General features: G+C 44.1%; 2 protein-coding genes across 14 annotated transcripts in view; one reads left to right on the top strand and one right to left on the bottom strand.

Moving 5' to 3' along the window:
* The first annotated feature begins 16 nt into the window (after positions 1 to 16).
* On the top strand, positions 17 to 26,969 carry ZAR1 (zygote arrest 1). 2 transcript variants are annotated; one of them, XM_028744088.2, is made up of 4 exons: positions 17 to 2,067; positions 5,497 to 5,589; positions 5,685 to 5,759; positions 25,005 to 26,969. In XM_028744088.2, the coding sequence occupies exons 1-4, from the start codon at positions 1,297 to 1,299 to the stop codon at positions 25,029 to 25,031; spliced, it is 966 nt and encodes a 321-aa protein (XP_028599921.2). In that variant the 5' UTR covers positions 17 to 1,296; the 3' UTR covers positions 25,032 to 26,969. The 2 variants fall into 2 exon arrangements, with proteins under 2 accessions (XP_028599921.2, XP_028599920.2); XM_028744087.2 differs by lacking the exon at positions 25,005 to 26,969 and adding an exon at positions 7,435 to 8,483 and having other exon boundaries at positions 900 to 2,067.
* Positions 11,369 to 27,080, bottom strand: part of FRYL (FRY like transcription coactivator) — a 140,817-nt gene continuing 125,105 nt past the window's right edge. For 10 of the 12 annotated variants that reach the window (XM_077934361.1, XM_077934359.1, XM_077934360.1 and 7 more), the window contains 8 exons: positions 26,567 to 26,771; positions 25,504 to 25,653; positions 24,777 to 24,875; positions 20,258 to 20,326; positions 16,300 to 16,317; positions 15,426 to 15,536; positions 14,370 to 14,566; positions 11,369 to 13,392 (listed from right to left, as the gene is read on the bottom strand). In XM_077934361.1, coding sequence (XP_077790487.1) covers positions 13,137 to 13,392; positions 14,370 to 14,566; positions 15,426 to 15,536; positions 16,300 to 16,317; positions 20,258 to 20,326; positions 24,777 to 24,875; positions 25,504 to 25,653; positions 26,567 to 26,771 — 1,105 coding nt within the window. In that variant the 3' untranslated portion in view covers positions 11,369 to 13,136. The remainder of the gene's footprint in view (positions 13,393 to 14,369; positions 14,567 to 15,425; positions 15,537 to 16,299; positions 16,318 to 20,257; positions 20,327 to 24,776; positions 24,876 to 25,503; positions 25,654 to 26,566; positions 26,772 to 27,080) is intronic. The other 2 variants (XM_077934363.1, XM_077934355.1) reach the window with 1 other exon arrangement.

Raw genomic sequence — 27,080 nt, forward strand, 5'->3', positions numbered from 1 at the left:
GAAACTCTCTTCCGAATGAGTGGGGGCCTTTTTAAAAACCGAATGCTCCTTGGCATTATTAACTCTTCAGGGTAGATACCTGGGAGCAAAAATCTGCAATCTGTTTTAACAAAGGAGCTGGACCCATGATGCAGATCTATTTTGTAACCATTCTCTAAGATGCCAAGTAAGGGTATTTTTTAGCCCTTTAACCAGAGAAGCCAGGAACTGAATTCTGTTCTGTTTGCATGCAAAGCATACATCACTATGTGGTCTCCTATTTCTGTAGGTCATGTGGACTTGCTTGGGAATCAAAGCTAGGATTTAATTGGTTCACCAAGGTTGTAATCCCAAACACATTTACCAGAAAGTAAGTTCTACTGAATTTAGTGGGATTTACTCAATTAACTATCTTTAGTATTAGACTAAATGGGAACGTATTATGTGTATATTGTAAAATGCTACTAAAGTCTGAAACGCCATATCATTAAAGTTTGTGGGACCACTTCAGAGGTAACCAAGGAAAAATAAATCGCATGTGGGATGTGGCCTAGCAGTGAGATTAAGAAATAATATACTTGGTACACATATAGCACAATCCAGTACATGCCCATTCAGAAATAAACCCATTGAGTTTTAGTCAGTTTACTTCCAGATAAGTGAGTGCAGGATTGCAGTCCTGAATGGTTTGAACGGCACTGATTTCAAAGTGACTTTTCCCCATTTATAGGCGGACCTTTAGTACATTTACTGAGAAGTAAATTCTGCTGAGTTCAGTGATTCTTACTTCCCTGTAAATGGGCCTAGGATTACAGCCTTTACTGTCCCCTTTTCAATGCATATTTGTAGACCATATGGGAATTTTAACGCAGGGCGTTTAATCATTTCTCCTACTTTCTATTATTATTTGTATAAGACATCAGAAAACCGGTTAACAGCCGAGTCCTCTGCATGTTTACTTGGGAGAAAACCCTACAGCGTTCGGCGGTGTTCATTCCGCAGTGAGGCTGCAATCCTGCCGACACTCATGGGAAGAACGCGCCGCTAAATCGAGGGGCCTTTTGTTGCAGAGTAAACCACCTGCTGCTGCAACAACACAGCGGGCCGCGCGCGTGCATGCATGCATGCTTCCTCCAAGGAAAGCACCCGACGTTAATTGGCGCTTGCTCCGAAGTAAGCTCTCATAGGCTTGCAAAGCTCGCTCCACGAGACCCGCACAGCTGTGGCGAGTGACTCTCGTTTGGGTCTCCCGGGAGAGGAGGCGGCCCGCCCAGCGGGCTATTTAAGCCTCGTCCGTGATGAGCGCAGCCCGGGGCAATGGCCGCTTTGGTGGACGACGCCATGGAGAGCTACTCGTCGTACCCTTCCTACAACCCTTACTCCTACCGCTACCCGAGAGGCAAAGGCGGGCAGGGTCCTTGGAGGCAGCGGGGCGGCTACTTCTCCGGTTATGGCGAGACGGCGGCGGTGGCGGCCGCGGCGGCCGAGTACTTCGACAACTACCAGCGGGCGCAGCTGAAAGCCATCCTGTCCCAGGTGAACCCCAACCTGACTCCCCGCCTGCGCAAGGCCAACACCAAGGAGGTGGGCGTGCAAGTCAACCCGCGCCAGGACGCCTCGGTGCAGTGCTCGCTCGGGCCGCGGCCGCTCTTCTTGCGCCGCCGCGCCGTCGAGCAGGAGCAAGGCAGCCCCGTCAGCGGCGCCTGCCGCTCCGTGCGCTTCCCCAGGACCATCGCCGTCTACTCGCCCGTGGCTCCGCGGCGCCTCACCACCTTCCTGGAGGAAGCCGAGCCGCCCGACGGCCCCGCCGCGGCCTCGACGACGCCGAAAGCCGACGAGGCGCGCGCCGGCGGGGAGAAGGCTGAGGGCCCCGCCGACCTGCAAGAGGAGCAGCGGCCGCCGCGCCCCAAGGCCGAGAGCAAGGAGGGCTCGGGCCCAGCACCCGAGGGCGGCCTGGAACAGCCGGAGAAGCCTGGGGAGGACGGCGAGGGGGCGCCGCCCCAGCCAGAGGAGAAGCGGGGAGACGAGGCCGCGGAGAAGCCCTCGGAGGGGCCTCGAGAGGAAAGCAAGGCCCGCGTGCGCTTCCAGGTGGGTCCCTCGGCGGCTGCCCTCGCCTCAGCTTCCCGCCTGTTGCTTACTTGTTCAGGAGACTCGCTCTTCCTTATTTCCCTTGTGCGCCAGCGGAGGGTTGGGTTTTCTTTTTAATAATAATAATAATACTAAGGATGCTAATGTTTAAGTTAAATTTTATAAGAACTGTGATTTGGAAAACCGTTAAAAGGACATGCAATGAAATTCAACCAAGGGGAAGCGAGGAAGTCAATTAACAAAGTTAAAAAGTGTAATTTAATAAGCCTTTTAATAAGGCTATGAGTTATGTTTGTTTTATGTGTTTGTTTATAATGTTGAGAAAACAATTTTTTTTTTGAATAATAATAATATAAAATAAAATATATTTTTTTATTAATTATACCTGCCCACCTGGTTGGGTTTCCCCAGCCATTCTGGGCGGCTCCCAGCAGAATACTAAAAACACCATAAAACATCAAATATAAAAACTTCCCTAAACAGGGTTGGTTTATTTTATTTTATTTTATTTTTGCTGCGCTTCAGTGAAATTCTCAGGGTGGCAGTCAAAGTAAAAACACGTTTATTTATTCCTTGAATTTTTATACCGCCCTATAACCGCAGGCCTATGTGCAGAACAATAAAACAAAGCAGGAAGGCATAAAAATGGACAAAGGAAGGCATAAAAAAGGACATAAAAATTCAGCTGAGTGGATGAAACTTAACCAGCCCCTTCTGCCCTATGGTGTCTGGGGCTCCTGTGGGAGTCCTTATTTGTGGGGTGGTAGTTAGTCTGCTTAGGCCAGGCTTGGCCAAATTGTGTAGCGGGAACAAGCCTTACTTTCCTGAATGAAGAATAGAGCTATCCTTCCGCTCTTGTAAGTGAAAACTTGAGTTTTAGAGAGCCTGAGGGCCCAACAACAGGCAGTGCATTTTTGTACATAACTCTTGGACATGTTTGCTTAAAACCAGAAGCAGCCTCTGGGGGGCTTTAAAGTCTGGGCAAAAGTTTACACTGTAGGAGCCAACGCCAAAGGGCCTTTCTCTCTCCCCCGCCCAATAAAATAAAATATTTGAGGGTGTCAGCCCCCGCCCCCAAGGTTGATGGGCATTGCCTTTCAAATAGTGTCATGTGATTGATTATATGGGTTGGGGTTTATCTGCCTCCCCAATATTTTATTCAAGTTGCCCCCCTCCCCCGTGTGGCAGGATGAAATTAACCATTTCCCTCTCCCAAGCTTGGACTTGTTGTGGGGGGTGGGGAGTTACCTTCAGGTGCTTTCAGGTTAAAAAAAACACACAAGGCTGTATGCTATACATCAATTTTACTCTTGTAAGACTTGTACAAGTTGGGCACCTGCACTGTCCGTTTTGGCATGAGGCCGATTGTGATGTGCTTCATTGGGCAAAGGCAAGCTGTCCTAGGCTCTTCATGCAGGCCTAACGAGAATCCTTGGATAATTAAAGTATCTGATTCAGAAGAGCAGAGGAATTACCTGCCTATGGCAAAGGGAGCAAAGTTGAATATAGGCGTAGAGTAGACCCTGTGGTGTTGGTTTCATAGGAGCTTTTTGTACTTTGTGGGTTGTTGGCTTGGGCCAGTGGTGGGGAACCTGTGACTCTCCAGATGTTGCTGAGCACAGGTAATGCTGGCTGCAACTGGTGGGAGTTGGAGATCAAAACATCTGGAGGGCCACATGGTACCCACCCCTGACTTTTCAGTTGCTCATGTGCAAGGAGGAGCACAGAAATGCAGTTAATTGAAAGAATCCCTTCAGAGTTCTTCGTGGCTGGGCTCTGAGCCTCATGCATTATTGTGTATGGAGAAACTAGACTAGCCGGGAGACATAGGATTGTGGGGAGACCCAAAAGTTCCATTTAGTACACTCCCTGCTTCTGCATACCAAGCTGCATCCCCACTACTCCTCTAGTGTGGATTGGCCCACCACATCCTGAGAACATGTGGATGGAATGGAGAGCAGAAATGACTGGTTTGTTTTCCCCTTTGCAGAAACTTGTTTCAAGCTGTGACACCCTGTCTTCCTGTGGTGAGCAATCAAAGTGGCTGGCAGTAGTTTTTCAAGACAATACCAAAAAGCCTACAATGCAGCCTGTGCAATCAAAATGGCAGAAGACGTGTGTACCAAAAAGCAGTGTCCAAGAAGCTCACTGAACGCAAGTCTTTGCTTGTGTTCCAGTGGGTGGAAATGGAGCCAAACATCTCTGGGAAGGCTATGCCAGTTTCTGGGCACTGTGGGAATAAAAATGGGGTTGGGAGGGCCTGCCTGCTTGCTATTTCTCAGGGTGGGGAAGTTGGAGCAGGCCTTAGGCAGTTTTATGTGAAAGAAGCTGGTCTTTAAGATACTCTTAGAAACAAATGAAACAACAAATAAATTGGTTTCCAACTTAAACTTGTATAAAATTGGAGTAATGTGACTTGATCTACTGCCTCTAGTCAGAATCCTGGTAGCTGTAGTTTAACAACCTGGAGATGATTTCAGAAGCTCCAGGCAGGCCCATTAGAAGTGTATTACAGTAATTAACCTAGAGGTGATTAGGGTATGGAAGACGCAGACCAGGTCTGGCTGAGTTAATGAATAGGAAGCTCAGTTCATAGAACTACCTACATTGCTATGGGGCACTGAAACTCTCCACCTCTTAGTGAAATAATAGTGTTGCTTTATTCAAGAGTGTGAAGAAAATATTGCAGGGAGAAGATTGGCCAGTTCTTACCCTCAATATAGAAGGTATTGAAGAGAGACGAAACTCTCTGGACTTAGATTGAAAGTGTTGCTTAAGTTGAAGGTTAGTTGGTTACTGTTCTTCAAGGCAGTGTTAGAAACTCATAAGCTAGGTGCCAAGTGGCTCCTTAAACCAGGGTTAGTCACCAAACCGAAATGTCTAGTTGCCTTTTTGGGGCCAGAAACCTGAAAATTTGTATTTTTCAATACAACTTTTTGGTTCCTGAAATTCATTCCGATTGTGCAGATAAAATATAATGCAGTGGATAGAATTCTAGAGGATGGGTTATGAAAAGTCATGATCCAGTGATCCCCAGGCATGCACCTATGGATGGTGGAGATGTGATATGCCCTCCTAGGACCTGGGCATCTTCACTTGGTCACAAGTGGCCGATAGCTGGGTGCAAAATATGCCTGGTGAATTTTGAACACTGCCTCAAGCAATTAGAATAAGATCCATTATTTGATTATTGATGTAAACCTCCAGAATGTATTTTGTATAGTTAAGTTTCTACCTTCTGTCTTCAACACATTGTGTTTTATTTTATTGCTGTGGCTAGTGGTTGGTGCAAATAAAGATTATTCTGATTCTTCAAGCTTGTGAGGGAAGCTGCTGCCAGTTGCTCTTAAGGCGCACAAGGTCAGGGCTTGCAACAGGCTGCTCAGCTTGAGATGTCAGTTCCCTTACTGTTTGGTTTATGCTCTCTAGTTCCTAGAGCAGAAGTATGGCTATTACCACTGCAAGGACTGCAACATCCGCTGGGAGAGTGCCTATGTATGGTGTGTTCAGGGCACAAACAAGGTGAGTATTGTCACTAGAGCAGTGGAGGGTGGTGGTCTTGTCCTTTGGTAAGGACTTGCCTTCATGCTTTTCTCCTTCTCCCCACCCACCCTCAGGTTTATTTTAGGCAGTTCTGCCGAACTTGCCAGAAATCCTACAATCCCTACCGTGTGGAGGATATCACCTGCCAAGTAAGCAACTCTTAGGAGGCCATTGAAGGCAAAATACTTTCCAAACATACTGTTTTCAGGCATTAGATATCTCTCTGTCTCTGTCTTTTCTACTGCTTGTATTTGGATAGCCATACTGCAGTATAGAATACTTGTGCCCCTGTGAAAAACAGGTGTGCTTATATAGAATCAGGATGCAGCATCCTGCTCAGTTGGCCCTTGCCTATCCCCTATCAGATTTTGAGATGTGCACTTAGTCATGAAGAGCATGAAAACCCTCTAAACCCACTAGAACAGCATTTATAGTTTAACGTGTACATTCTGCACAGCACATGCACATTCTCTACTTGAGTATGTAGATTTAATTGGTTCTCTTTCCTGTGCAAGATCAGTTCTCACTAGTGGTGATACCTGAATTTAATGATAATTTAATTACCCTTTAACTTTGATTACATCCGGATGGCTAATAGGAAGGATAAGTAAATTGGAAGGATGGGGGTAATTAATTGTTCATTGACAATGCTCTTAATCTGTTGTACAGTGTTGGTGATCTTATAGCGGTTTTGAGTGAACTCAAATCAGTTTCTTGGTTGGGAGGTCATGTGAAACACTGGCTTAAGAAACCAGGATATTTTAATTGAAGCTGGGTGGGTGATTGAGATGGAGGTGCTTGTTCCAGAACTACTATTAAACCATGTTATATTTGGCTGATGATTTAAAGTCCAAACTAGGCCATGGCGTTTATCTTTAGTTAATGCGGCCCCATGATTGGTTCATCTTTGGATACTTTGTGGAGTAGTTTAGGTTTAATGGAGGCATGTTCTACATGTGGTGGTAGAATGAACTGTTGCTTCAGACAAATGAAGGACTTTGGAATGCTCCCTGTGTAATTGTTACAAATATAGTCCAGCCCTTTGCTTGCTCTCAGTTTGCTTGCAACTGGAAATGAAGTTTTAATTATTAATTTTTTTATGTGGGAAATTTAAATATCTGATCCCCAGCTGTGCATTCTGCTACATATGTAGACATATGTAGGGTTTAAGTTCAAGATGCATCATTTCCCCAATGGGCAGTCTTAAGAGCCTACTGGATCAGGCCCACCTAGTCTAGCATCATGTTCTTCCAGAGGCCAACCCAGCTGCCTTGTGCAAAGCCTGAAAGCAGGACCTGAGCACAACAGCAGCACTCTTCCCACTTGTAGCTCCTGACAGCAACTGATATCCAGAGATAGACTGCCTCCGACAGTGGAGGTAGAGGTAAGACATATAACCATGGTGGTTACTATCAGCTGACAGCCTTCATGGATTTGTCTCATCTTCTTTTAGAGCAATCCAAGTTGATGGCATTCGCCACTTCTTATGGGAGCCTTATACAGTACTTGGAACTGATCTTCATTGTTTTGCCTAGAGAGAAATTGTGCTTCTGTAGTCGGGGTGTGTGTGATGGAGATGCAACAATAATAGTAGCGTTAACAGTTTGCTTTAGTAGTAGTTGTTGCATCCTATTATGCATGAGTCTTCCAGTCACTGAAGAGGCCCCCAAACAGAAAGCGGTGCTTAGGCTGGAGTTTAAAAAAGGCATGGAACCTGTGACCCTTATACCTATGCAGGCTCCTAAAGCATATTTTATCTGCGGAACTTGTACATGGATGCTTGTAGTAGTTTCAGATACTGTGCCTCTTTCTGTCCCATTTCAGAGTTGCAAGCAGACACGGTGCGTCTGTCCTGTGAAATTGCGCCATGTAGATCCCAAGAGACCCCACCGTCAGGATCTCTGTGGAAGGTGCAAAGGCAAACGTCTCTCTTGTGATAGTACATTTAGTTTTAAATATATTATTTGAGCAGGATAGTAGCGAAAGAATCCTTAATACAAATTTGCAATGACGCAGATATTTTGTTTGGAAACAGCAGGCTGCAGCAGTGGGAAGCCTGCCAATGAAGCTGTAGTAAAGCAATTGTGAATCCTAATGCAACCTAATGTCCACTTCATTTTTTGTAATTGTATTAAGGGGGAGGGACTCTGCCTGGCATACTGTGACTCAGCTAGATTTTTTTGGAGAGAAGACTTGAAAAGCAAGTTCAGCAAAAAGAGGGTGGTGTTGCTGGTGATGGGAGAGCCTTATTTAAACCTTCCTACCCATCTGTGTGGAGGAATGTGTACCAGGCTTTTCCTTGTTACCCTCTTGCTATGAAATGCTTCTATGTAGAACCTAATGCACACTTAAGTGGCCCCAAACTGGGAAATGTAATTGTATGTATGAGTTTCACGTTGACAATTGCTCTGTACAGGGCAGGTAAAGTTATGGGAAATAGTTAAAATTTCTGGAGAGTCAAATATATAACTGATATGAAAAGGGGTGGAATAGCAGTGAATTGTTTAATGCTAGAAGTAGGAGGCAGTGATGTATAGTCCTTTAGATTTCTTCAACTGAGATGTACTTGAATGGTGCTGGGTAAAAACTAGACAATTGTTCTGGATCTAAGTTGTATGCATAACTGAATATTGATAGGTACAGTGGGTACAGTATTTGGTACAATGGGATAACTCTTTCCGACCAATGCCAGTTTAAGTTTGTAGGTGAGTGGCAGGATATGTCTAATGGCTGGCCATCATCCAAAATTGAGAGATTAAGATTCTCTGTCTTGAGCCAAGACAGTGAATGGCATGCTTCTAAACGTTACCTACAACTTTCATGATGAGGCGCTATCTGAGTGAATGTATAAATAAAGGGATTGTGATGCTTCATCATGGCTTGTAACTATTTCATTTCTCTCTGTGGGTGTTTTCATTCAAAGCGAGTGACTTTTTCCTTTGACCCTTGCGTTTAAACCCCCGCCCCCCAAAATGGAACTTTGACCTGAAAACCCCCCCCCCCCCAAAACGGGGGTAGATCATTGGCAGATTTTAATTCTGAAAGTAGATAGCAGTCTCTCGGGAGTTGGCCACCCCTGCATTACATGAATGGACCCGCAGTGATCCCTGGGCTTCCATGCCACCACTCCTGTTAGGAAGTGAAGCTTAAAGCTTCAATTTGCCATTGTTTCCTATTACATCTGAAAACAGAAGTCTGTTGGTGGTTGCAAATGTAAGCTTTAAACTTTCTCTTCTAGTACTTGGACAGCATATGAGCCTAAGGCTCACTGTTGCACATTCTCAAATGGAAACCATGCTTTGCTGCTATAACTGTTACATACTATACTATGTCAGTATAGTTGATATAGTGTAACTATTATTTATGGAAGGCTAGGGAATTACTGTTTGGTTAAAGCGGTTTTAAGATTATCAGAGGCAGCTGAAACTGTCACTGGCCACACTACTAGAACTACATGATCCGTGCTGCAGTCATTTTAAATACTAATATGTAGTGTCGTTTATACTTCCAAATTGCTGTGTATTGCTAAATACCTGCTTTCTAGTATCAACTTTAAGTGCTAAGGTTCTGAAGTTTCAAATGGCTTGCTTGATACACTTTACCCAGGGCTTGCTTCTGGATAGAAGCTAGTATGATTGCAGGAAAATAGGTTGTAGTGTTAACTGGGCACACTCCACCTCCTCTTTAATACCTCCCATCAAGCAAAACTGCCCCATCAAATGATTATTTGTGTATTCAATGTGTGCATCTTACAGATTTTGTTGTACAGCAGTTTGTACAGCATGTTTTTCAGTGATACAATATATTTCCCAACTTTTTAAAAAGTCCAGCAGTGCCACACAGGAATACGTGTTGCAATTTTCTCCTGCAAATATTTCCTTCCTGGTCAGCAACGGGAGTGGGGATGTGGGATATTGAATTCACTAAGGGATGGGAGATTTCTCAATAGTCAAGGCCTTGTCCTGCTGCTAATGATCCCTTCAGCCACTCAAGCGCCTTTCCCTATTCTGTGTAGTAGCATCTCCTTAGGCCCAATCCAATGAAAAGCATCTCTGAAGTCCCAGTGATTTCAGTGGGAAAAACTTATAAATGAAAATAATGTTTATTGTTATCTCACTGATTGTTCCAAGTACAGTGGTACCCCGCAAGACGAACGCCTCGCAAGACAGAAAACCCGCTAGACGAAAGGGTTTTCCGTTTTGGAGGCGCTTCGCAAAACGAATTTCCCTATGGGCGGGCTTCGCAAGACGAAAGCCCATAGGGAAATCTCCGGGGACCTCTTTTAAATGCTAGCGGTGGGGAGCAAAGCCTTTCCCCCCCCTCCGGCCTTCAGAAGAGGTCCAGGAAGGCTGGTGGGGGCCGAAAGGCTTTGCTCCCCACCGCCAGCATTTTAAAAGCAGTCCGGGATAGCAGGGAAGCGCTTCCCGCTATCCCGGACGGCTTTTGAAGGCAGGAGAGGTCCGCGAAGCCTGGGCGCGCTGATCTCCGCGCGCGCAGGCTTCGGCATGCCGGCAACTCACCGCAAGCAGCGGCAGCGCTGCCGCTGCTTGCGGAGAGGTCCGCGAAGCCTTGGCCAGACAGCTTTTGAAGGCAGGCGGGGGGGAGCAAAGACTTTCGCCCCCGCCAGCCTTCAGAAGAGGTCCTGGACCTCTTCTGAAGGAGGGCGGGGGGCAAATGTCTTTGTCCCCCCTGCCTGCCTTCCCGGGAGAGCGGAGAAACGCAGCGCGTTTCTCCGCTCTCCCGGGAGTGCTTTTAAAGGCAGGCAGGGGGGACAAAGACTTTCGCCCCCCGCCAGCCTTCAGAAGAGGTCCAGGACCTCTTCTGAAGGCTGGCGGGGGGCAAAAGTCTTTGTCCCCCCTGCCTGCCTTCCCAGGGGCTTTAAAATCGCCCCGGACAGCGGAGAAGTCCTCCGCTGTCCCGGGGCGATTTTAAAATGCCGCCCGCCAGCATTTTAAGATCGCCCCGGACAGCGGAGAAGCCCTCCGCTGTCCCGGGGTTTTTTAAAATGCTGGGAAGAAAAGCCCTTGCCCCCCCACCAGCCTTCAGAAGAGGTCGGGGGACAGACTGTCCCCGGACCTGGTCTGAAGTCGGTTTCCCTAGGAACGCATTAATTGATTTTCAATGCATTCCTATGGGAAACCGTGCCTCGCAAGACGAAAAACTCGCAAGAAGAAAAAACTTGCGGAACGAATTAATTTCGTCTTGCGAGGCACCACTGTACTTGCATGCAGATCCACCTTATACATCTTACTCACCTTGCCTGTGTTTGAACGAGCACTCCAGGCTCCCAAGGTTATGGAGATCCTTTAACTGGAGGTACGAGATTGAATTTGGACTGCAATGCATTTATCTAATATATTCTACCACTGAGCTATGGATCTCTCCCCCCCGCTCAATTGGCACAAAAATGAGTTTGGCTCAATTCTGAACTATCAATAACATATACAAATAAATAACTCGGGAGAACCACCACATCATGCAGAGTTTTGGAGCAGCTCCCTCTCTACAGCTCTTTTATTTATTATCTACACTTACACCTGGCAAGTCATGCAGTGCAATTACAGCGCTGCATACATCATGTATGTTTGGTTAGAGGATGTGTATTGTATCTTTGTCTCTTATTATAGCTAGTCTATTTATAAGCCTGCTAAGGTTGTCAAACCGTATGCAGGACTTCTTAGGAATATCACTTTTATGCTTTATTCTATTTAAATGTTTGCATACATACTCCACAATCCTTTTCAGAAAATACACAAGGTAGCAGATATGAGATTTTATTTTACCAACCCTCCCCAAAGCAAAAAGAAACACAAAAAGGCCAATAGAAGATGTAAAAAGTATAATACACCACTAAAAACTACACATCCCCCTTTTAAAAGTGTATTAAATAATTAGGAACATAATCTACAGTACCACAGAGCCTTCAAAATAATTAAATTATATCAGGGTAAAAAATAATACAGTGATTATGAATGTGTGGATTTTGAAAAGTAACAGAACTTGTGTCAGCAGTCCAATGGTATGCACAGTGCCTTAATTTAATGTATTTCAACATAATTACATGTCTACTCCATTTCCCCAGTGGAAAAAAGGCCATGCTAAGAGATTTCATGTCTACATTCTACACCCTGACATTTCAGAGCCCAATTTTTTTGCTTTAACATCACAGTGGGTAGGAGAGATGCATAAAATACAGGGCATTTGTTCCTTCAGGAATCATGAGACATTCATACTTTTTTTGCTTCTAAAAAAGTTTTGGTTCCAATAGAATCCTGTTTATTTTGTGCTACAAGATTTTGACAAGGAATTCTAAAGTATATTGTAGGTTTTGGTAGTCAGTGGTCTCTCCCTTCTACAGTCCCAAATTCCTAAGCGTTATCATGAAAATACAAGCAAGTTTACACCTTTTCTTGAACTCTAGAATACACAGATGTAGATCATGTATTCCTTTAACAGCCACTATTCTCTCCCCCTCCCCCCCAGCTTTATACACTATTCTCATGTAACAGTGCATTGCACAATTGTACAAGAAAAATACTGGATTTTACACTATACAATTTCTAGAGTATGTACAGAATAAAATAAGTTAACTTTTCTAATGAGTTGCTGAGGAGCAACATATATCTTTTAATATACAGTTTAAAGTCTCTGCAGGCAGCTACTTTTTGGTTAGTCGTTATCAATATTTGTAATAAGCGCTGATCAGAGAACTGAGCAGCATTCCAAACGAGTTAGATATATTATTTCTTTTTGAAAACTGGATAATTCCAGTTTAAAATATTATTAAATGCCATAACATTTACAGACTAAGGAGTTAAATCTAATAAAATATTTTCTTTTCTTCCAAAAATAATCTTGCAGTGCTTTTTTAGGCATGCTCAGACCATATCAAACATTCATACCTTCAAAATGCAATTGTCAGATATCCATTCATTCCTACTTTCACACATAATTCACCATTATAGACGAAGGTAGAGTAAATACAACATTGATAAATCAATGGAGTCTGCAGTCTTTCCAGCTCCAGTATGACAGCACATTCCTCATGACATTGCCAAGTGTATTAATTTGGCATCACCTGATGATTTATTTGCTGCTTGAAAGCGAAGAAGCCTCGCAGGTCTTCAGCCAAAATAACCAGCCTTGATTTTTAGCCTCATTTACCTGCTTTTAATTGTCTCACTATCAAGAGGCCATTATTGCAACAAGTCTTACATTTCTGTTTTTGAAGACAATAATGCATTTGTAGGCATTGTTTTTAGCCCTTTTCTTCTAATGCAGTTTTGTATATAGTTATTTTCAAAAAGTGTCCATACTGCCCATACACAGCTACTGTTTAAGAAAAAGTTAAGGTGATGGCTATGAGGTTTCAAAAACCTTCATTTCTGAATAACATAGCTTGCTCCCAGTACTTCACTGGTCATCACAGGTATGGTTTCTGTCACAAACAGCAAGTTTCAACAGATATGAAAAGGTGCTTGATAATATTGAGACCATTTCAGTTCTTCTCTGTGGGACAGTAGGTTTTAAAATCCAGTGCTCAAACTTCCCACTGCTGTGTGTTTTGCCAGAAGCTGATAAGACTGCACCATGCGCAGTGACTCCCGGATCTCTAAATTTAGTTCCATTAGTTTTGAGCTGGCTTCTGACATATCTTGTTTTGAGCCAACTACTGCAAAACTGCCAGTCTGGCCCAGGGTCTGATGACGGAAATATATCTGCAACAATGTTTGTACTGGGTCATCTTCAGAACTGCCAAATATGTCATTGGGCCAAATACATCTGGAAAAACAGAAAAGATGCATTTAATGTTTTTGTCTTCTAAAGAAGTTTATCATATTTCCATTTTTTAATAAAGTAGGCCTGCTTCAAAATCTAGGTTAAAAACTATTATGCCTTACAGTTATGAGAGAACTCACCTCCATGTTTGGAGTTACCTTACAATTGTATTGATAAAATAAGAAATACCGCATTTTTCGCTCTATAGGACGCACCTTGTTTTAGAGGGGGGAAAACAAGGGGGGGAAATCTCCCCCTCTCTGCCCAGCGCCCCTTCAGCGAAGCAGCAGGAGGCGCTGCGCAGAGAGGGGGAGAATTCCCCCCCTCTTGTTTTCCCCCTCTAAAACAAGGTGCCGTTTAAGGTGCGTTCAGGTGCCTTCAGGTGGCTACCTTGGAAGCCTGGAGAGCGAGAGGGGTCGGTGCCCACCGACCCCTCTCGCTCTCCAGGTTCCTTTCGACCTGCTCTTTGGGGCTGGCAGGGGGAAGCCCACCACCAGCCCCAAAGAGCAGGTCGGGGAGCGGGGAAAGGCGCGCAGCGGAGAGGCTCCTGCCATTGTTGCGCGTCACCTCTCCAGCTGGGAGAGGGTTGCGGGGGGCTTCTTTAGCCCCGCACTCGCTCTCCCGGCTGGAGAGGTGGTGCACAGCGGAGAGGCTCCTGCCATAGCTGCGCATCACCTCTCCAGCTGGGAGAGGGTCCCGGGGGGCTTGTTTAGCCCCGCGCGCACTCTCCAGGCTGGAGAGGTGACGCGTGGCTAAAGAGACTTCTGCCATAGCCGCGCGTCACCTCTCCAGCTGGGAGAGGGTTGCGGGGCTATGGCTTCTTCGCTCCATAGGACGCACACACATTTCCCCTTCATTTTTGAAGGGGAAAAAGTGTGTCCTATAGAGCAAAAAATACGGTATACTGATGTAAGTAAGCCATTGCATAAAGGTCCCTCTCAATTTTATCCTTTTCAAATGAGAATATTAGCAAATTGTACCTGAAAGCTTTGACCTGTACTATAGCAGACATAAACTCTTTATTCCTCAAAGTTTCAATGAGAGAATGAATGGCAGTCTCAGTGTTGGCTTGGGAAGCTTCTGGAATTTCCATTTCTTCAATACCACTGTCAGAAGCAGACTCTGCTTCCTTCAGAAAGGCTTCTAGCTGTGCAAGCTCCTCTGACATGTTTATTACCTAAAACAGAAGAAGATAAACTTAAGCTTTTGTACTAAAAACAATTTAAGCAGCGGGGACAGAGGGTTATTTTTTAAATTTATAATCAGGGCATATTTCGGGTTAAATGCTTGCTCGCAGAAGTACCTCAAGCACTTTATTATTCCTTGATCAGACAACACCTGGAGTACTGTGTCCATTTCTGGGCACCAAAATTTAAGAAGGATATTGACAAGCTGTGACGTACATAGAGGAGAGTGACCAAGACGGTCAAGGGTCTGGAAACCAAGCCTTAAGAGGAATGGTTGAGCATGTTTGGCCTGGATAAGAGGAGACTGAGAGCCATCTAGCTAAAAGGCTGTCACACGGAGGATGGAGCAAGCTTGTTTTCTCCTGCTCTGGAGCATAGGACCCGAACCACTGGCTTCAAGTTACAAGAAAGAAGATTCTGACTAAATGTCAGTAAGAGCTGTTTGACGGTGGAATGGAGTTTTTAAAACAGAGGTTGGATGGCCCTCTGTAATGGATGCTTTCATTGAGATTCCTGCATTGCATGGGGCTGGACTGGATAGCCCTTGGGGTCCCTTCCAACTCTTAACAATATAAACTTGGAAATTTTGGTATATGTGTATCAGAAACTTTGACATCAATCCAACTGCAATTGGGTGATGGTTGAAATTATAAAGTGAAAATTGGTTATGTACCATTAAATGTGCATTAGAAGACAGAGTACAGAATGTTCATAATGGATACTGTTGTCCTTTACAAATGTGATTAACCTTGTAAGTCAGATTGTTTTATCCTCTTAAAACAAAATGGACAATCTCAAGCAGTTCACTTTTAACAAACACTATTAAAAACATTGTGGTATTTTCTTTACCTCTGCCTCTTTTTTAACTACATCCACTTGGCTGATAAGTTTACAATATGCTTGGAAGAGAAGCAACAACTGGAAATGCAACTTATATAGCCTCCGGCACAACTCCAACTCCTGTAAATGAAAAAACCAAGGTTATTATCTTAAATTCAGTATATTAATCAACTATATAATAATCAGACAATAAAGTAACACACTGCTTGTCTAGTGAATAATTTGCAATATAAAAAATAGTTATTTTCACAAGCTAATGCAGTAAGAAGTTAATGAAAGCTGTAGATGTATAATTAAAAAGTGGTGTTGCCCTTATAACTTTACCTTTTAAGAAGGGCAACTGTATTTACAACAAAGAAAACAGAAAGGGATTCTCATGACATTTCAGAAATGCCATGCTCTAGCAGGGAAGAAATTGCTTTTATTTCTACTGGTGATGTCAGTTTTAATTCTAGGCCACATATCAAAATATGGTATTTATGTTCAAGCGCATTGTTTCTTCCCACAGTTAATACATTTATTAAAATATACACTCTTAAGCTTTCCAGTTCTACAGTAGCATGACAACTGTAAAAGCAATAAATTCCTGAACAAAATTGCAATATTACTTCTCTGCATATTTTCACATGTATGTATCACAGGGGAGATGGGTGTTAAGATTGTTTTACACCAAAGCAGCAAAGCAAATGGTAATGGAATCACTTGCTACTAATCTACCATCTAAAAGGGGCTGGCATTTTAAGAGTTAGAACTATATAGGTAAGTGAAGCAAACACTATTTCTGTAATCTAAATCTATATCACAAATGGACAAGAGACAAAAATGAAACCAGTTTCTTTACTGGCATGGTTAAATATTTGATAAATCAAGAGCCATCACTTACTGCTAGAATTTCCAAATGCTAAGCAAGAACGTGAGCAGGTCACAAAAATACAAAAAGGAAAAAAGATCATGAATTAGTATAGAAGATCATTTTAAATAGGCTCTCAGATGTCCCATATAAACTAAAAGAAGAATAACGTTCAAAGAAAGCTTCACTGTGTGTAAAAAGTCTAGGCAGAATTCAAAGATAACTGAATTTGTAGATGTACTACTTGTCTTGCTTTCATGCAATATGACAAAATTATATAGCGTAAAGTAGAGGGTATTTGTAAAATTCTCACATTTACCGTATCTTTTGCTCTACAGGACGCACCCGACCATAGGACGCACCTTGTTTTAGAGGGGGAGAACAAGTGGGGAAAAACTCATCTCTGCGCAGCGCCCCTTCAGCGAAGCGGCAGGCGAAACAGAGCCCCTTCCATTTCTCCTCCTGCTTAGCTGAAGGCGCACTGCGCCTTAGCTGAAGGGGCACCTACCCTACAGCGAAAGGAACCTGAAGCCTCCGGACCTTGGAGGGAGCGCTCCCACTGCGCTTCGGAGGCTTTGTGTTGCTATCGCTGAAGCCAAGGAGCCTGCATTCGCTCCATAAGATGCACACACATTTCCTCTTAATTTTTGGAGGGGAAAATGTGTGTCTTATAGAACGAAAAATACGGTAATTGGAAAGGAAAGAGCTGCATGCATATACTCATTAAAAAGATAAAAAAAAACAACCTCATGCATTTTAATGCATATCAACACAGCCAAATGATTTCCTATATTAGCAGACTACAGAGTTTATGTGCAGATAGACTGGGACCCAAAATGGAGGGAGAAGGAAAGGCAGGATAGGTTTTCTACAAGATAGCAAGCCCATCCTTGCAGAAAGAAATATTGGGGAGGGATCCCCCCCTTTCCTCTGAAACAAACACATACAAAAAACAACAACTGGGGCTGGGGCTAAGTTTGGCTTGGAGGCTGTGCACCATTAGAGCAAGCATTCTCTTGGCCAAAAAGTTTCACTTCCAAAGGATCTTTTAATACTGAATAATGGAATCCCATGGTGTATGTGGAGAATTGATCTTAGAGGATGAATGGTCCCTAGACACTAGTTGTCCCCCTTCATCCACAAAATATTTTCCTGTAGATAAGAATAGGTAAAGGGACCCCTGACCATTAGGTCCGGTCGTGGCTGACTCTGGGGTTGCGGCGCTCATCTCGCTTTATTGGCCGGGTCATGTGGTCAGCATGACTAAGCCACTTCTGGCGAACCAGAGCAATGCACGGAAACACCGTTTACCTTCCCGCTGGAGCGGTACCTATTTATCTACTTGCACTTTTGACGTGCTTTCAAACTGCTAGGTCGGCAGGAGCAGGGACCGAGCAACGGGAGCTCACCCCGTCACAGGGATTTGAACCGCCGACCTTCTGATCGGCAAATCCGAGGCTCTGTGGTTTAACCCACAGCGCTACCTGCTTCCCCGTAGATATATAAGTAAAGGTAAAGGTACCCCTGCCCGTACGGGCCAGTCTTGACAGACTCTAGGGTTGTGCGCTCATCTCACTCTAGAGGCCGGGAGCCAGCGCTGTCCGCAGACACTTCCGGGTCACATGGCCAGCGTGACAAAGCTGCATCTGGTGAGCCAGCGCAGCACACGGAACGCCGTTTACCTTCCCGCTAGTAAGCGGTCCCTATTTATCTACTTGCACCCAGGGGTGCTTTTGAACTGCTAGGTTGGCAGGCGCTGGGACCGAACGACGGGAGCGCACCCCGCCGCGGGGATTCGAACCGCCGACCTTTCGATCGGCAAGTCCTAGGCGCTGAGGCTTTAACCACAGCGCCACCCGCGTCCCTCTGTAGATATATAGATTGCTTCTATTAAAACTCAAGCACTGGGCCCCACTTTTGTTGTAGGTTTGTCCCGCAGCCAGCTCTGCTCCCTAAGCCTCTCCACACACCTGTATTCAACATTACGATCTTTGGCACTGCCGCTGTGTTTCAGTGTTAGCACAGCTGTGGGAGAAGCCCCATTTACCTAGAAATACCTCACCCATTTCCCCACTCTTTCTCCAACTGGTGGTCTTGCATTGCAAGGAATCTTGACCTCACACCAACAGAGCAGGCAAACCCTGCTAACCCTGCAAAGGAGGCGATAACAGGGCCAGAGGAATGGGCCAAGGTGTCCTCCCCTTGCAAAAGATGCAGAGGATCAGACTCTGTTTCCCAATACATTTTTTTTGCAACAAGTGTTTTTCAATAAAAGTTGGGGAGGGTGATGAAGCAAAACCTCCTAGAGTGCAGGCTCTTTAGAAACTTCCGTACATTAACCTTTGGTCCGACCCCACAAATGTTAGAGGATAAGCACAGAAGACAATACTGTCACAAGCAGTTTCATCACCCTGATGCAATTATGCTCTGTGCACCACCGGTATTCCACTTTCATCGTCAGCTTAAGTTATATTTATTTATCCTGGCTTTGGGGGCTTTCTAATGCCAGGTGCTGGGCCACTTGTTTCTCATTTTGCTACTGCTTTGTGATTATGTATTGTTTGGGCTTTAATGTATGTAGCTATTTTTATATTGTATTGATATATCTCAGGTTTTATTTGCAGTGGAAACCACTTTGTGGTTTTCTTCTTTTTAGCAAATAGTCAACAAATACAATTAAATAATAAATACATTCATTAATAAGGGAAGAAGAAGGGGGGGAAACCAGAAGGTATGAAATTAAAGTAAAAAATTGAGAAGCCTGCTGAAGAGAGAGCTCTGAGTAGCTCTACAAAAACCCTGCTTCTAGCTACATTTTTTTGGCCCAAGCACAAGGGAAGCCCCATATAGAGTGCCTTGCAATAATTAAATCTTGCGTAGTGCCTGAACTATGGTGGTAAAGCTCTCCCAGTCCAGGAACGGCTGTCATGCCAAGTGCAGCTGGTAAAAGGCCCGTTTAGGCACTGAAGCTACTTGGGCCTCCAGTGATAAGGTTGGATCCAGAAGTACCTCCAGGCTGTGTAGCTGCTCCTTCAGAAGGAGAGCAGCCCTGTCCATGGCAGGCAGTCAACCAATTCCTTAGACGTGGGAACAGCTCACTCACAGTGCACCCATCTTGCCAGGATTCAACCTCAGCTTATTTCCCCTCATTCATCCCACCATTGCATCTAGGCACACCATATCCTCTCTCGAGTCAAATATTAGAGAAGTATCACCAAGTGTCACCTACCTACTGATGGCAATCTGCCCCCAAACTACTCCCAGCTGATTCATACTGATATTAAATACCATCGGCAGCACCCCACAGTGTAACCATCAGGGTGCTAAAGAGCACTATCCTCATAATACCATGACAGTTGCAAGCATTTACTTGAAATATTGTTCTTGTTGTTGCATACTTGGTAATATTGTGGTATTAAGTATTAAAAAGCCTTAGCAAAGATGTTCCTGCAGTGCTTTCTTTCATGCACCTATTAGTTCCAAGTGCTACAGCTGTATTGTTCTGGAAAGCCCTTTGCAAATACAACAGGCAAGATTTTCATCACTCCAGTAATTGTTTTAAATGTACCCTTCTAGACGGGTCATAGGTATGTGCCCAGGACTAATTAGATTAGATCCAGCACGGCTTCTGGTCCAGACAGTAATTTATCTGATGAGCAGAGATGCAGCATACCAATTCTCTCGCTTGCAACAGCAGCTGCATAAAAGGCAGGCGTGTTTTGGTACGCAGATGCTATCTGTCCTGCTTATCTGCTCAGTGTTATTAAGCCCAGACCCAGAGCCTGGCTCCTCACTTCAATAAGATGGAGAATCCATTATTCTCAGGCCAACGCTTCATAAAATTTCTCAGACAGTTGTGATAACTGAAATGAAAACCTTTACAAGTAATCTTTAATCAGTCTGGGAATATGACTGCTACTGTGGCACACACAAGGTTTTCATATTAATGAATGGCATAAAATGGACCCAGTGACCAGGGCCTGACACCTACCTGAGCATCTGTAGTGGTTCCATGAATACCATCATCTGTACCAAATGTCCTCTTGCAATCTTTCAGCCACTACAAAATAAAACACAAGCATGATTACAAAAAAACAACAACCACCCAGTGATGCTTGCAAGAGCCTGAAGAACAGAGAGATTGTATTTTGTGCGGACCACAGAATTATCATAAATACAACCTGCTGATATAATGGACATATTGGACATCTTGTCGGATAACATCCTTATTATTTCATATTTGAGATGTTTATTAACGGGGGTGAAGGAAAGGTTCATTTTTAGCCGGGTAGCAGACAGGACTTGGCAGAAACCAACTTTTGCCAACCCGCTCTTGCAAACTCCTTTTGACTCTCATCTTCCTGTCTCTCCCCCCATCAAGTACATTTCTGGGGGGGGGGGGGGCTGCATAGGAGAAAAGGAATTGACAAAAGAATGCCCGCCCCTTCTTCCTCCAGTGGGAGTGTTGACAATGATCCAATGTAATAATGGTTTCTTACTAATCACTGAAGTATGAAGTGAAAGTTATAAAAGAGAAGAAAATATCTACCATGCACAATCCAAAAGAGTCTAATGGCAAGTAAGTGAGCTTGAAGCTGACCTCAAGAGGCAGACAGGATTCTCTGACATAGCTGACTCCTAGAGGCATATTCGATTTTGATACCACCTGCTCCACTCCTGAACATTAGGCTAAGTTGGAGAGCTTGCACAGGGGGTCTTGGCTGAATCTCAGCCTGCCCAAGTAAAAGTGATAGAAATATGAGGGGACAAGCAGTAGCGCCTGCTGCAGTTAAACTACTTCCTCCACTTTAATATACCAGAACGCAATACTGCCTTTTCACACTTGGACTGGTTGCAATCCAAGACACTCTGTTTGCCCAAGCTGAAATGCCCATGGAGTTGCTCAGTGAAGAGGCTTTGCCATTGTCTTTAATGCTGGAAGCAGCTGTGTGTGTCCTCTCACAGATCCGCCCAACACAATGGAAGTGCTCGCGTACATAGCAGTTCCATGTATACATCTATCTTCCTACCTGTTTAATAATAATAATAATAATAATAATTTTTTATTTATACCCCGCCCTCCCCAGCCAAGGCCGGGCTCAGAGCGGCTTACAGGCAATAATAAAAACAAGAAGAATGATTACAACTTAAAAACAAAAATAAAATACATTAAAATAATGGAACATTAAAATATTAAAATGTAGCCTCATTGCAGGAGGAGAAGGAAAAGAAAAAAGAAAGAGAGGGAGGGAGGGAATCAAATTGGCTCCAAGCCAAAGGCCAGGCGGAACAACTCTGTCTTACAGGCCCTGCGGAAAGAAATCAGATCCTGCAGGGCCCTGGTCTCATGAGGCAGAGCATTCCACCAGGCTGGAGCCAGAGTTGAAAAGGCCCTGGCTCTGGTTGAAGCCAATCTAACTTCCTTAGGGCCCGGGACCACTAGGGTGTTGTTATTTATGGACCTTGAGGCTCTCCGTGGGGCATACCAGGAGAGGTGGTCCCGTAGGTACGAAGGTCCTAGGCCGTGAAGGGCTTTAAAGGTCAAAAGCAGCACCTTAAATCTGACCCTGTACTCCACCGGGAGCCAGTGCAGCTTTAAGGAGCCTCTGTACTGGGTTAACAGTTCAACTGTAGTGAATACATTATTTCAGGGAACTAACACTTTCCTAGCAATACTTGCATTCTAGCACAACTAGATGTGGGGCATTGTTATTTTCTGTGCATTGCCATTAACTGACAGTATCCAAGTCATCTGTGTATTGTTTATGCACAAAGAGTCCGGTGGCTGGTAACTTCAGAATGACCTCTGTCATCCTAGTGTACCAGAAGCTCTCAACATGAGGTTTCTGTAGTGATGGTGTCAAAAGATTGCTCGCGGATCTATTCCTGTATTCTGCCTGCTTTTCAGTGAAGAAATGTTGAGTGATTAGGGCAGGGCAAAGGTTTGAGTGGGTCGCAGGAGTATTTTTGAAGCAACAGAAAGCCTTCAGGTTTGAATTAATTTCAATGTTTCACCCAGAAAAACAACCTCTGTTCTTAATGCAAAGCCTATGTCCTCCCAACCCTATCATTTACAAGAATTCTCCATTGTATCAGAATCATCTAACATTCTGAAAATATTTCAAAGCTCAAGGTTGTTTGCCTTTAACATTGTTACTTTTTAAAAGTCTTATGATACTATTGGTACTTGCCATGAAGGGTTCTCTTGCATGTATGTAACATGTCATCAGGTAAGAGTAATGCTCCACCTAGTGGTTTAAGGTGGAAATTGCTGCTCCAGTTGCAAAAACCTGAGACCTTACCATGATGACCTCCGCCAGTTTTTATTACGATAAGCCAAGACAGTAAGTGCCAAAAACAGAACAGTGGCATGACAAAAAAACCCCCAACATGTGACACTCCCTATCCAGGAAACACAAAGTAACACAGAAAATGGGCCACCAATCACATGGAGAAAGGAAGCCTAGAAAAATGGTCATTATGTCAATTGACCTTATGTCAAGCTACAAGCATGTAGAGGAACCATTCAAGGGTAAGTACCAGTAGTATCTTTTCCACGTACGTCATGACATCAGGTGGGACATACCCAATTTGACCTGTATAGGGTGGCAAACAATTGAGAGAATGAGGCGCTGCCTATTGGTCCAGGAGGACATGGCTCCCAAAGGCTGCCTCTGCAAAAGCACAGACATTTGCCTTATAGTGTTTAGTAAAAGTATTGAGACTCAAACAGGGAGCATTAAAGGAAAACGCTGTCCAAACAGATGCTGCTCTAGTCAAATGGGTCATAATTTTGGTTGGAGGAGTAAAATGCAAACCATTATCTGCCAAAGTAATACAGGCTTTCAACCATCGTTAAAATGGCAGAGGATGCTTTCTTGCCCAGAAAGACGGGGAAATGAAATGAAAAAGGACTGAGACTGACGGAAAGGCTTGGTACAAGCAAAGAAGACCTTCAGAGGCAACTCAAGGAAGAGGAGCAGAGGCGGGCTGGGCAGGAGGAGATGAAGGCTTAGCTAGATCTGCCAGAAAAGCTTCCTTCGACAGGTGAAGAACCCGGAGATCAACCTGTAAGGCATTCGCAGGAGCAGTTGCGTAGTAGAAACAGGCAGAGACTGCTGATACCCTGCAGTGTGGCTACACAGGAAGAGTCCTGAAACCCGGAGAACTCCTGTGGGGAAGCGTCCCTAGTAAAAAGCTGACCAAGGTTTGCCTGGCTTCCTTCCTCATCACAAAAATTAGCAGCCACTTTGTGCTGCCTGTGCACCAAACGCTGAGTGAGCTCAGAGCCCTTACCATTGCTGGAGCCGCCAATCTCCAGTTCAACCAAGGGCTCTGTCCAGGCATTAAATGACAAGGAGCCAGCAGTTAGCACAAAAGAGGTGGATGTAACAGAGGAAGCAGCCATTCCTCTCTGGGGATCTGACACTGGGGCCATAGCAGAGGCCTGCATCTTGGCAGGTAGACAGCAAAGGGTAATACAGTAATGGCAGACCTCTGTATTTGCCCATAGGTGTGCGGTGTCTTGCCCGGAGCAAATGGGAGCATCTGAAGATGAGACTTTTTTTTTTACAGTTTTAAATAATCAAGGAAGGGAACAAAGAGAAAAGGTGAGAGAGAAAACATGGTGGCTGGTGGCAGGAGAGGCTCTGAGAACAGTGCAGCAAAAAACAAAGGGCAAAAAACCACAGAGCCAGATAGAGGAGGGGGATAAAGGTTTCCAACATTCACAGGCACAAAAGGCAAAAAAATTAACAGGCCTGAGCTGATGACAAGGGGATGGAGCTGAAGCCAACAACAGAGCAAGGTGAGGCAGAAATTGGAACTGGATGGGGTTGTCATGGTAACACTTCCGTTTTTTGCAATTAGAGCAACGATTTCTGCCTTCAACACCTAGGGAGAGCAGTACTCCCACCTGATTATCAGGATGTAAAATGTAATATTCAATATTAAAAATCGTATGGATTGACAAGATATAGAAAAGACAAGCTATAGATATTCATCTCTTTGTATGGATAGAGTCATACCTGGTTTACAGTGATAACCTACAGTGTTTTAAAATGTCCCCAAGGATGCATGTGAGAGCTCCAGAGACATTAACGGTGAAATCAAATATTTTAATGTTGTATATTGGGCACACCCTACTAACCCCACCCCCCACCTTAACATAGAGCATCCCCTCCCCCAAAAGTGAGTAAAAATGAGCATGCTCAGTGGGCGTGGAAAGCTTACTGAGTGTTGGAAAGAGGAAAAGAAAAGCAGAGGGAACGAGAATGTAGTGGAGTGGCTCAAACCCGGAACAGAAGCACTTCACACTGCAATTTTTTGTTGTTGCGCTCCATCTATTAGAGCAGAGTTGGGTAACCTTTTTGGCCTGGTGGGGAAGGAAGATAGCAATAGCTAATATGAATCTAGTGTGGGGCAGCTGGGTGTGGCTTGAGAAAACTGCAATTTTCAGCTTTTTCCTCTTTCAACACAACACAACAAGCCAGGTACCACAATACATTTACCTGTTCTGCTGCCTCTCTTTTAGCATTGTAAGTATCCAGGTGTTCTTGAAGCTCGAGCACACTGAATTTCAAGGTTTCCAATAAGCCATAGGACATCAGCTGTGATATAAAAATAGCCTTAATTATTAATATGTATTCCACTTATGAATCACTTCCCATAAAGTATCCCAAAGCATTTTCAACAGTAAAAACCATTGTTTTTACATATGAAGTTGTTTTTAATTTCAGATCCAATACAGTTTCAGACTGGGATAAAGATCTTCACTTAAAAAGCAGGTTGGAACAAAGAATGGTATTCAATATGCACTGAAAACACAACAGATACGGCATCAGCCTGAAGTGTAATGGGAAGCAGTTCCAAAGGACAGGTGCTGCTACAGATGTTACAGGAACAGAACACATACACACTTATAATTTTGGTACTAAACATCTTCATAATCAGAGATCCACTGAATTTGAGACTTGACTTTCAACCTTTTAACTCTCAAACATTATTCAGATTGATGACAAAGTTCTGGACATTTGAAAGGAAAAATTTACTTGAAGCAACCACAGAGAATTTAGGAAGCCAAGTCACCTTCAGCCAGTTTATGCACTGAAGCTAACATTATAATATTTTTAAGTGGAGTGATTCTTTGCACATCTCAAAACACAGAACATTCTGTACCTTAGTAGCAAAGTTCACTAGACATAGGCTCAGCATGTGTTAATAAACGTAAGATATTACCGTTTCTGCATCCACAAAAACTGTTGGGCATTCAGAACACATCATCATAACGTCCAGTGAACTTTTGAATTTTGTTCCAATTCGCTGTAGATTCTCCCCAAGAAAACTGATGGATTCATGTGTTATAGCCCCAAACTTCCTTTGAATGTTCTAGACACGGGAATATTAGAAAGATAGAGAAATATTTTCACTTTCTTTTCTTCAGCACGGCAGGCAACATTGCTAAATGGGAGTTCACATGTAAGCCTAAATTTCCCTTTTTCCTGTGCTTGGGGGTGGGATTGTGCAGTCTTAACAGATGGGACAGGGCAAATCAGTTTATCCTAGGGGAGAGCTATCACCATATTACACTGAGAATATCTTCTGAAGCACTCTTCTAATGCTGCATTAAAAGGGGCCTGGTTGTTTCAATATACAGTGGACCCACGGGTTACGTTAACTTTGGGTAATGTAATTTTTGGGTTGTGAACAAGGCAAACCCAGGAGTGGGTTTGCCGCTTCGCGCATGTGCAGAAGCGCTCTGCGCCGCCGCGTGTGCGCGCAGAAGCGGTCCTCCGGTTACGGAATTTTCGGGATACGGCCGGGCCTCCAGAATGGATCCTGTTCGTAACCAGAGGTACCACTGTAGTGCCAATAATGCCAAGGTTGCAGGTTTGATCCCCGTATGGGACAGCTGCATATTCCTGCATTGCAGGGGGTTGGACTCCTGGGTCCCTTCCAGCTCTACAGTTCTATGATCAACATGGTAATAGTTCTAGGTAGTGATAGCCAACTCTTATACATGGAGATGTGCAGGAACAATACTTTACACCTCATAAGCATATCTATGCAATGCCACAGTCACCTGACAATACATGATGTGGGAAGTCTCACTCCTAGAGATGGCTATCCCTCTGATGGTGGCGAAGGGAAACAGGTAGCTTTCTAACAGAGGAATCGTAAACAGTGACAATTTAACATCCCTGCCCCTCTTCCCCAAAATCAGATACACACCAACACAAATGTTCAGTACTAGATGTTTCAAAATAAAAATTGCAAACAAAGAGAGATTGCGGATAGTTACCTGAAACAACCTAGAGAACACATGAAATGTATAGACAGCAGAAGATCCATCAGTGTCCGAGAGCATCTGATTAACGTGGCAGCGCCAAGCTTCCTCTTCATCATCATATGCCTGTGGCTGAAAAGCTGCCAATATGGCAGAAAGAAATGGGGAAGGTGGTGGAGATGTCTGGACTTCTGGGAAACCATCCTGTTCTTCATCTTGACTGTAAATAAAGCGAAAACAAGCCTGCTAAGTAATGCTGTTTCAGATCTTTTGACTTATTGCCCTTAGCATTGTGCAAGGAGTTCTAAAACGGGCCTGTAGATCAGTTTGAAATGATGTCAAAAGCAGGGCCAAAAACAAAGAGCAAGTTGCTGTTTTGCTAACTTAATTATCAAATGTTTCAAACATACAGCAGATTCTACAAAGCAGAATTTTAGAAGAATGTTGTTCAACTTAACAAGGATTCACGGAAACTGAATAAATTCTTCCAAGCTGTAGGCTAGTCTCCCCCCACCTGAAAAAAATTTAA

This window comes from Podarcis muralis, chromosome 9 (assembly GCF_964188315.1).
Source record: "Podarcis muralis chromosome 9, rPodMur119.hap1.1, whole genome shotgun sequence".
Classification (NCBI taxonomy): Eukaryota; Metazoa; Chordata; class Lepidosauria; order Squamata; family Lacertidae; genus Podarcis; species Podarcis muralis.